This window comes from Cajanus cajan, chromosome 10, assembly GCF_000230855.2.
Source record: "Cajanus cajan strain Asha chromosome 10, NIPB_CcT2T_4, whole genome shotgun sequence".
In the NCBI taxonomy this organism is placed as follows: Eukaryota; Viridiplantae; Streptophyta; class Magnoliopsida; order Fabales; family Fabaceae; genus Cajanus; species Cajanus cajan.
In genome coordinates, this window is record NC_138526.1 from 35,764,763 (window position 1) to 35,776,441 (window position 11,679).

General features: G+C 26.0%; 1 protein-coding gene across 1 annotated transcript; it reads right to left on the minus strand.

The window, feature by feature from the left end:
- Window positions 1-959: 959 nt before the first annotated feature.
- LOC109818241 (protein trichome birefringence-like 41) lies at window positions 960-5,895 on the minus strand. Its single transcript, XM_020383676.3, has 5 exons — window positions 5,482-5,895; window positions 3,362-3,533; window positions 2,238-2,413; window positions 1,943-2,101; window positions 960-1,454 (listed from the first exon to the last, which is right to left on the minus strand). The coding sequence occupies exons 1-5, from the start codon at window positions 5,754-5,756 to the stop codon at window positions 1,163-1,165; spliced, it is 1,074 nt and encodes a 357-aa protein (XP_020239265.1). The 5' UTR covers window positions 5,757-5,895; the 3' UTR covers window positions 960-1,162.
- Window positions 5,896-11,679: the final 5,784 nt, after the last annotated feature.

Below are 11,679 nucleotides of genomic sequence, written 5' to 3' on the forward strand. Positions count from 1 at the left end.
TTCAAATTAATTGAAGTATAAAAATGATAGTAGTTTTTTTGTTACCCATCTTTATACTTATTCTTATATTCACGAATAAGTAAATATTTGTATATTATTTTTAAAAATTTGTGAGTATCTATAGGTATTTGTTATTAAAAAAATTGTAAATAATTTTAAGAATATTTTAATAATAATTTCTATTTATTCTAATAATTTTTTTATAAATAATAATTTTAAAGTTAAAAACTTAAATTATTTAAATATTATACACAATTTTATTAATCAATATTCTTCAATTTAAAAAATTAATTTAATTATTAAAGTTCTTGAATCACATAAATTTAAACAAATATAATAATCTAAAATAATTTAAAGTATCAAAATAAAAGTCAAAAAATTATAACATTTAAATCTCACAAGTCTAAATAAAAGAAACTTGAGTGATATCTTATTTGTACTTAACACATTATATATTTTAACAAAAAAATTTAAATAATTTTATTATACCATATATTTAATGGATATTCATAGGATAAATTTCTTAATATTCATTTTCATCCTCATTTATTAACGGATACAAATATATGTCCGTTTAACTTATCTACAAGTATTCATTTAAATATACATTTATTATATATTGTGGATTTTATTCATTGTAAAAAAAAAAATTTGTCATCCCTAATTTAAAATCTATTTCGTTATAATGTTGTTAAAGAATCCATGAAATTTCTCAGACACCCAAATTATCGACCATCCGTTTTTTCCCCCCTAACGACGAAGTACACTAATACGACGCCATCAAATTTTAATTGCATTAAGTTCCTTTTTTTCTAAAAACCAAATTTAGCAATCATCATTCCCCACGATTTTGCAAAGAAAAGTTCCCTGCCCGAATACGTTAAAAGTTTGGCTCAAATTGTTGATCAAGTTTGCCATCAGTTTAGTAAAGTCAAATGAAACAAAACAAAAGGACAAGGTTGTTGGAAAAAAATATATATATATAGATAGATACGAGTGATGTATGATGTAAACTTTTATCATTATTCACTTTAGGCACAAGCCATATATTCCAATTAAATCAGGGTGTCTATTACCCAATCCTAATCTTTTTCTATATAATTAAATTTTTCTATAAAAATAGACTAAACCCCCCAATGATGAATAAATAATTTTGCAATGATCATATAAGGTTGTAAAGTATCTCATTCCAAGTATCTGGAACCCCAGGAAGACACCAATGGCTGCAATCCATTCCAGAGGCTCCAGTGAGTCCATAAATGGAAGGGTGTCCATCTTTCCGAAGCAGAGAAAGCATTGTGATGTCAAGAAGTGTCACTGGTTTCTTGATTGTGCTCAGCACACTCTTCAACACCGCCACCGCCGCCGGCGGTCCACCCGGATACACCGATCCCGGCACAGGTGTCTTCTGCCGGATGCAACTCTTTGCACTTGGTTCATTCCATAGGCTGCCACTGAAATCAGTGTTCAAATGGAAACATTGTCATCCCAACAAATTTTGTAGAATGTGTTACATATACATATACTCATACTCGGTTAAGAATATGTAAAAAAGTTATGGATCATCAACATGTTATGTTAGGGACAAATCAACAACATTTGCACACATAGTATCAAATTGAGAATTTGTAATGTGTATAAAGACTAAATTATATGATTAGATCAAGAATGGTTCATAATTAATTGACACTTGATAATGTTTGTGCAGTTAGATATTAGATTAAATGTTGTAATGTAATCATATTTGTAAACTTTTAGATTGGATCCGATAGTTCAAGTTCTAAATACCAACAATCATGATCGCTAATACGTATAATATATACTTCTGTTTTTTTTCCATCATGCAAATGGGATTGTTAGATTCTCTTTCTTCTGATGACTTTGTTGCTAGTTTTTATGTTTGAATAATAAATGATGAAGTGGATGGGTTATGTTTGCTTACTTGTAGTGAGATGGTGAAATTCCTTGAAAGAAGACCTTCACTTTCTTAGGGTCAACGTTGGTGTCTACCCATGCACCCCATGTCTTAAGTGCTTCTTCAAAAGCCTTCATCCGATCCATGTCTTTCAAGATTTGACCTCCCAATTGGATATAATCCCATCTAACAAACCATTCATAACCAAAATTACAACAAAGAGAAACTTGATTTCTTTAAACTTATAAAGAGAATTTTTAAATTACTTTATTTAAACTTGATTGGATGCCCCCATAATAATTCATTTAATTAAGAAACTCACGGTTGAGTGGGTCCTCTACGGGACCACCAGTGCCATGTGTTGAAGATAAGCATATCAATCCCTTGCCAAAGCTTGCTTCCTTCTATTGAATCAAGCTTCAAGACCCTCCCAATATTCTCTTTCACAACGTCAACTAGATACACGTTCCTATCTAGCATCACTTTAACTCTATACTCCTGCAAATTGTTTTAAAAAAATATATACATGAATCAAGATTCCCTAAGAAAAGGATGAGTGTTTTTGAAGATCGATCTAGTGCCCTTTTAGTTAGAATCTGCTTTTCTATCCAAGATAAGAGAAACAAAAAAAGAGTTGGGGGAAGCAAGAGGGGACACGTCATGACTTAACCAATGTCAAAAAATGGAAGCAATACGGAAGCTAAGCATTTCCTCAAGTGACTTATGAATATGGACAAGTAAAGGGACCAATTGTGACCTAACCAATAACCATGGCATATTTGCACCTTACCCCACGTTGTCCATACCTTATGTTGTCACTATACAAACAATTTCTTTCACCACCTTCTCTTTTTTGGAGGGCAAAAGAATCTTCTTTCCCCACTTTTAATTTGGAAGTCAGATAAAATTAATGATGTGTATGACCACAAAAAAAACTCTTTTTTTTTATTTATCAAAATTACAACACTAAAGTCCAAATTTAAATTTTTTTACATTCTAGTTCAATCACCTACCATGAGATCAAGTTTAGTGATTATTAAAGAATACATTAGTTAAAAGATATTTTAGTATTATAATTGTATTTTCTTCCATTAGAATTAGAATTTTATCATCCTAATTTAAGTAATACAAGTTTGTTTTAAAATATATAGTAATACATTACATATAAATAAGTGATATACGGTCATCTAGTTATAATTGTTATATATTGATCATAATTTTGTTAAATTTTAAAATAATTATAAATTTGTTAAAAAAATATAAATTTATGAGTAAGATTTAGTTAAAAAAATGTAAGAGCTACACAATTCTATAATAAAAATTATTAAAAAAAAATGTTATTAGCATTTTTCAAAGTCATAGGAGTACCATTTTTGAAATGGTTTGCTCATTATACATTAAATTACATATAAATATATAACATGTAATCAAAAGGATAAATCATACCGTAAATGTGAAAATAGAAACATCTCCAACTCTAACCAAAGTATAATTGGAATTGGGCACTGCTGAATGAAGCAAGCAAGTCAAGGACTGCCATTGGTTCCTGCTCAGTGAATCTCCCACGAACATGATGCTCTTCCCTCTCATCTTCTCCAAAAAATCAACCCCATCAAATCTGCATTCAAATTCAAACATTCATAATTAAAAATAAAATTGAAAACTTCAAAAAATTAAATGAGACAATTGAATACGAACTGTCATTATTGTATAATAACTTTAACTGGCATCACTTTTCAGAAAAAAGTTAATGAAACAACTACGTATGTACGAAACGCCATTTACTGCTATAATTTGTCGCTGACTTCACTTTCCAGTTCAAGTTGTCTTCTTCGTTCTCTCGAAAAGCAAAGATCAGTGTTCACTATTCTTTATTAAAAAAAAAAAACTAATTTTATGCATGTAAAAAATTAGTAATTAAATTTTATTCATTTTATAATATTTTTTTAAAAATTGTCTTTGTAAAAAATGTTTAAAAGAAATAGTATAACTGAAGGCTTATAGAGATATTTTGAGAAGAGTATAATTAAATGAGACAAAAATAATTAAAATTTATAATAGAAGAAAAAAAAAAGAGAGAGAGAGAGAGAAAAGGAGCTAGTTTGTAAAGTTAAGGGTGAAAAAGGAAAAGAGAAAAAATTAAAGAGTTTCCGACACAATTTTTTAAGAAAAATGGTTAAAGATATGAAAATCTAAATCTAATGAAATGTTGGATTTTTGTTTGTTCATAACTACCATGTTGAAAAGCACTTTTCTCTAAGCACCTGCTGAAGTGCTTTTACGGGTGCACGTGAAGCCGCGTTTTCTGAACCAAGCCAAACATTCGGAACTGTAATTCCCCGCTAATGTCTTTTTGATTTTTTTTTTTAAATAATATTTTACAGGCTGGATGGTGGTATCATTCCAAAAAAGGTCACAAGAGCTTATAACATTTCCCCAACAATGAAGAGAAAAATTAAGTAGTTAAGTAATTTGTAGAAATAAAATTGTTGAGTTATTTGAGAGAATAAAAAAATATTTGATCACAGTACTTTTAAGAATATTTTTTTTATGTGTTGTATTTTCATGAATATGAATTACTACCACTACTACTCAATAATAGTCTCTCTTTTTATTCTTTAATAGTCGTTTTATAATACATTTTTTTAACGAATAGGAAATTGTTTTATAATACATTTAAAAGCTTACCAAGCATATAAGTAATATTTAATGCATTTTTAGTAGTTACTACTTAAATTGAAAAGTAATAATAAATGCTCATAAAAATAAATCGGTTACCGGAGTCATCTTAAATTGTAGGAAGCGTTATTGTTTTTTTTTTTTTTTTTTTTATATTTATTCTGAACTTAAGAAATTTGATTTCCCATTTGATTTAATAATTAAAAATATTATCTCTAAGAAATAGTGTTTTCTAAAAACAAATTTTTAACCCACGATTCGCATAAAATTGTTCCCATAAAAACATGTTATAACAAAAAAATAGTTCTTTTTAATTAATTGTAAAAAAAAATTATAAAAAATTATGCTTTCTAAAAAAAACTTCAAAAACAACTCTATTCAATGCAACCGATACTTTTTCTATTTTTCTATACAAATCTTTACAAGCAAAAAACGAAAAATAACGTGATAGTTTTGTAATTAAATACAAAACCAGACAATAAAACATAAAATATAAGTAATTTAATTTTTAATTGATAAACAATATAAAAATAAAATTCAAATTTTGAGTCATCATATTTATATACATAACTCACATAGACATTAGACATGGTGATGAAGACTAAACAAGAAACCGAGCCTTGCCAGAAATGGAAAAGCATAAGGTTATTTTATTTTAATTGAAAAGAAAAGAGTAAAGAGTAATAATATTTAATTTAATTACTGTAATTGTTATTATTGAAAAAAAAAATTAAAATCTCACATTATTAAAAATAGGATAATTAAAAAATATATATAAATAAAGGATAATTTTTATCTTATAAATTGAGTTAAATTTTAAATAATTCCTTTGAAAAGGGAGAGAGTAATGATAATTGATAAGTGATGAGAGAGAAGAAAGTAGTAACCTGAGCAAATTGCAGGCAAGTGGGTGCCATCTATAGTGGGTGTAAATCAGATCAGGGCGTCCATTCCCTTGGCACCTGAACTCGCGCTCGATGAAGGGACACGTGTCCGGCTGATAGAGCGGGTACGATTCATCCACCACCCATGTTCCCGTGAACCAATCGCACTGCTTCGAATCCCAACCCGACCCGTTTCCTCTCACTTTCGAAGCTAACCCGAGAAAAAGGAAAAAGAAGAAGAAGAAGAAAGAAGAACAACATTGAACGCGCACACCCATTTCTTAAACTCTTTCTCTGTCTCTCGCACGAAACAGGGTACGAGGAGAGACAAAGAGAGAGAGAGAGAGTTCTCTTTGTTGCTGTCTCTTGTGTTGTTGTGCAAGCTAAGGTGTCTAGGCATTTATACAAGTGCGGCTGCATGTGTTTATGCGTATAGGGACACTCTCTAGAGAGAGAGAGAGAGAGAGTTTTTTTTTTTTTTTTTTTTTTGGTATTAGAATTTGTTTATAAAAGAAAAAGAGAGGAAAAATGGGGTGTTGGTTACCATCTAATAATGAAGCCATGAAAGGAGTTAGGGAAACTAGTGGGATTCTACTACTTGAGAAGGTGAAACTGGATTTTCATCATTCTCACTTTGTAGAGTTAAAGGACCTCACTCTTATAAATTATGTGATTTTTTTTTAGCCGCATAAAGAGCTTACATTAAGAGTTTTACCGGGCTAAAATAAATAAATAAATAAATATTTAATTTTTATGGTGTAACCTTTTATATGACCCAAATTAAGAATATTGTTATACATTAAATTGTTGATATATCCATATTTAACTTAGTATTTATAAGTAATTAAGATTTAAGATATTGGAATTTAAATCTCATGAATGCAAAAATATGGTTGGAAGAGAAGTTTATCACTAGAAATGATGGGTCAAAATAATTATCAATAAATTTGGTAAATATTTTTTATTAATAGAATATTTGACAAAAAAAATCAGGAGTGTTATTAGTTTATGTTTATTGGCTTCAATATACTTTTATTATATGTAAAATAAACAAGTTTAGATTTTGATTTCTGTAAAAAAAAAATAATATATATATATATATATATATATATATATATATTATTCTCTAAAATTTGAAACTATTATTTTTTGTTTTTAATATTGTATGATAATTTTTAACTTACATGTTTATTGTTAAAAAGGTTAATTATAATCATCTTAAATTTTTCTCAAATTCTTTAGTGTTATTGTGTTAGTATGTGATACTTCTAAAAGAATTTATAAATTTTAAAAATAAATATTATTATCGACCTTAAAATTTTAGATAAAAAATAGTAAGTTTAGTCATTTAAAGTGATGAAAATTAAAGAAAAAATTTTACATGGACCAAAACTAATATTTACTCATTTTACAAATGTCAAAAATAATGTTTATGAATTTTAAAAAGATGAAAAACCAACAAATTATTTTACATATATTAAAATGAAAACTTGCTCAATTTGTATGGACTAAAAATATACCTATTATTATTCCCGTGGACTCAATTATAAGAAAAATTAACTAACTTTTTAGTTAATTAAGAAAATTAATCAATATCATTCAATTTTATTAATCTCAATTAAAATATCTTTCCTATACTACCCTTCATTGAAAATTAAGAATTAAAAAATAGTTGTTGAAAAATAAAATTTTAATTAAATAAATGACATTTTAAAAATAATAATATTAAATATGATAAAATTAATTAAGAATATTAGGCTCGTATTCATGATTTTTTTTTCCTTATATTTAGGTCTTGAAAAAAATATTAGACAATATTTTAAATTACAATACTCTTTATTTGAAGGAGTTTCAAATATAATAAAAATTAGTTATAATAAGTCAATACTTATAATGATTAATTGCACCATTATTTCAATCAATAATTTAGTCAAATCGACTTTTATTGTTGTAATTGTAATCTGTATAGATAAAAAAAGATAAGTACACATGACCCACTACAAGGAAAATGATGAATTACGATGGAAAAATTGTGAAAGTTATCCTGAAATCGTCGTTGCTTTGATATTGCGATCCTTCATACGACGGTTTCTCCCAACCGTCGCAAAATTTTCCAACATTGCGACAGTTCGTCTTAGAATAATGGATTTAAGCATAACTCAACCCTACAAAACTGGCTTGTAAGGTGAGGGTTGTTTTCCACTTATATAATATTTAATTGCCTAATCTCTAGTCGATGTGGGACTTGAATTTTTCTCAATACAACCCCCTCACGTCCAGCACTATTGGGCTTGGTACGTGAATAAATGATAGGTGACCTTTTTCAATGATATAGGATTGGCGGGACTTGAATACACCCCCTCATGCCCATGATGCATGTATCATTGAATGGTAAGTGACCCTTTTTTAATGGCAGGACTTGAAAACACCCCCTCATGCCCATGGTGCGTGTATGTATCAATGAATGGTGTATCAATGAATGGTAGGTGACCCATTTTTAAGAATCTAGGATAGCTTTGATATTATCTTAGAATAGTGGATTTAAGTCTAACTCAACTCTACAAAATCGACTTATAAGATGAGGGTTGCTTTCCACTTATATACTATTTAATTGCATAATCTATAGTCAATGTGGGACTTGAGTTTTTCCCAATACTTCGTGCGACGGAGTCAAATAACTACCGCAAAATTTATTTATATTGAGGCAGTTTGTAGTAAACCGTCACAATCTACAAGACAAAAATTGAAATAAAAATTCACACAAAGTCATGCATACTCCAAAATTTTATAATTTTACTTTCAATAAAAATAGAAAAATAAAATTATAATGACATGTAATTACATTTAGAAATGTTAAAAAGGAAAAAATACCTTAATAAACTATATTATTTTTATTTCTCTATCTTTTAAATTATTTTATAATAAAAAAGTTTTATGTTAATCCTAGAAAGCTAAAAATTAAAATATATATATATATATATATATATATATATATGTTACATTTTTTTTGTGTTAGTGAAATTAATACATCTTAATTGTGGATTAAATAAAAAATATTGAACAACTAATAAATAATTTATGAAATTTATTATTTTAATGGTTAATTAAATATGAGATATTTGATAAATTAAATTATCTTTTCACAAATATTAACTTGAAAATCACTTCTAAGTTTGAATAAGATATATATATATATATATATATATATATATATATATATATATATAACTCCTATTTAATTAGAATTTAAAAGTTATTTTTAGTACAAACTAAATATTATTTTGTTCAAAAATTATGATGATTATTTAACTAGAATCTTATTGATTATTTACTATATGATCTTGATATTTTTGTATAACTAATATCTGATTTTAAATTTGATATAAAAATATTACGATATAACTAGATAAGATTTTTAATTAGTATTTTATTAATGGTTGATAATTAAAAAATAAAACAAGGATAAATACATTTTTTGAATTTTATATCTTAGATTTAAGATGAATAAATAAATTAAATTAATTAATAATTTTTTAAAATGTTAAAATTTCATTTATAAAAATAATATTTTAAAAGAGAAAGGTTATAATAACACCGTGTAATAATATTTAATTTGATGTAATACTTAGTAAAAGTTACATCGGTGTTATTATAACCTTTCTCATTTTAAAATATATAAATTATTATTTAAATTTTTAAATTTATAAAATAATTTAAATTGTATTATAATATTAATTTTAAATAGAAATAAGTAGATTTTTAATTATAAAAGTAAGTATATATATAAATAAAGATTAATTAAATATAATATAATTATTATTAGTAATATAATTATTATATATTTATAATGGTTCGGACATACCGAAATGAGAGGTATCCAAAGATAGTATAAGTATGAGATTGTATAATTGAGAATGACTTAAATGAATTAATTTGTACAACTTATACTGACAACATGTATGTGCTTTTCGGTAGCTTATCTCATCAGAACTTCATAGTTAAGTGTGCTTGACTTGGAAAAATATAGGGATGAGTGTCCTTTTGGAAAGTTTCCCTGAAATTGTGTAAGTAATGACAAAACATGCTAAAAAGTGAAGTATTGTGAAATAGAATTCTTGAGAATAATAGCGACCAAATTTGAGACGTCTATAAAATTTAATAAAATAAAAAATAAATATTTAGCAACAAGTGCTTTAAGGGTCGTAATTCCAATTTTGCGACGGTTTGTGTAACGGTTCCAGTAACTGTCGCAAAATTCACTCGTGACGGACATTTTTGCGACAGTTGGTGAACCATCGCAATGGTGTCTTTGTGACAGTTCTAACCGTCGCAATGTAGACTATATAACTGTCGCAAAATCATTATTTTCTTGTAGTGACCAATCTCATTATTTTCATGACTATTTATTCTTTTAATTTGGTTTGAATTTAAAATAAAATAAAGTGCAAAAAAATTAATTTAAAATTAATTAATTAAAATGGATGTCAATAATAATTTTAAGAATCAAAATATTTTTATAATCATAAGAACTAATTAATGAATTCAAAGATTAATTTAGTGTATGGATAAAAAAAAATAACTTAGTTATCACTCAATAAAAAAATAAACAAAATGGTTTTATTGCAAAATAAAAATGCATGCTTTCTTATCTCTTTTCTTTATGAATGATTCATCATCCTTATCCTATCATATGATCATGTTCCAAGGAGATTCATCATTAATAATATCCCTATCACAATATCAATTCAAAAAAGATCATTATTAATGGTTTATGAAAAATATCGTAATTATTGAAAAATAACACATTAATAGAAGCAACTGTGTCCGCAGAATATATTCTTAAATTATTTCAAAAACTGATAATGATAAAAAAGTATTTAAAACAATATATATCATTGTGTAATAATTGTGTTTCAAAAGTTATTAGTGATTGATTGTTTCTCTTTTCAGTTTCAAATTCATACGCTGTGAGATTCTGTTATTTAAGTTGGGTAATTTTTTTTTCCAATAAAATAAAGGTGAAATTTCTGAATTTTTATTAATAAAAACTAACACTGAAAATAAGGTTAAATTATATATTTTATCTCTAATTTTTAATTTCACAATTTTAATCTCTTTAATACATGTCTATTTATTAATTATTAAAATTATAATACTAATTTGTCATGACTTAATGTTTTTTGTTTTAGGTTCGTTCTTGGAGTATCTACCGCCGACAGCAGTGACTAATCTCCTCGCTACGTTGGAGGCACCTCAAAGAGTGGGATAGCTGGCCCCAAGACTTAATGTTATATATATGACACAATAATTTATATTTAATAATATTTAAATTATATTGCATTTTTAGTTCTTATTTTCATCCTATTTTTATCTTATTTTATCAGTTTTATGAAATAAAATTTAGAATTAAAAGTTAAATTTTTAATCTAAATATTATTAAATATTAATTTTCATGTGATTCACTTAATATATGATTATAACTAATATTACAATTTTAATGATGAATATATAGACTTTTAATGAAGGCGTGATTTTTTTTTTTTTTTTTTAAGGATGAAAGGGGTCAAAATTAAGAAACTAAAATTATGAAATTAAAAATAAAGAGACAAAAAATTATGTATTTAATATTATAGAAGAACTAAAAGTACAATTTAACTTAAAAAAAATTAAACCAACTGTTCAACGACAAATTACTATTTTTTTGTGGATATTTATTTTAATTAATAAAAATTACAATAATAAGAAAATAATTTGAATCTAGACTTTGAATATACTAATTTAATTTCTATGGTATATTTTATTTGAAATACATATATTAATTGTATTAATGATTTTTCATGTGAATATATATTTTGAATTCTGCATTTTTCTCTTGTGTTCAAGAAAAAAAAATGCAGTAAAAGTAAAAGCATAAAAATATGGAGTTAATTAATAAAATGGATTTTATTTGGTGCGAAATGGAATTACCGAACATTGATTTTGATTGAGTGGCTGCCACTTTAGGTTGAGTCATGAGTGTCATTCACGACGAATACTGTAACTGTCGTTTTCCGTTACCTTCTTTATTGACACGTTTTCAGATTTTTTTTTTTAATTCAGTCAATAATTTTATTAAAGTCTTATTTAAATTACGAACCAAAAAAAAAAAGTCTTATTTAAATTAAATTTAAAATTATTTTTAAAACTTATCATATTGAAATA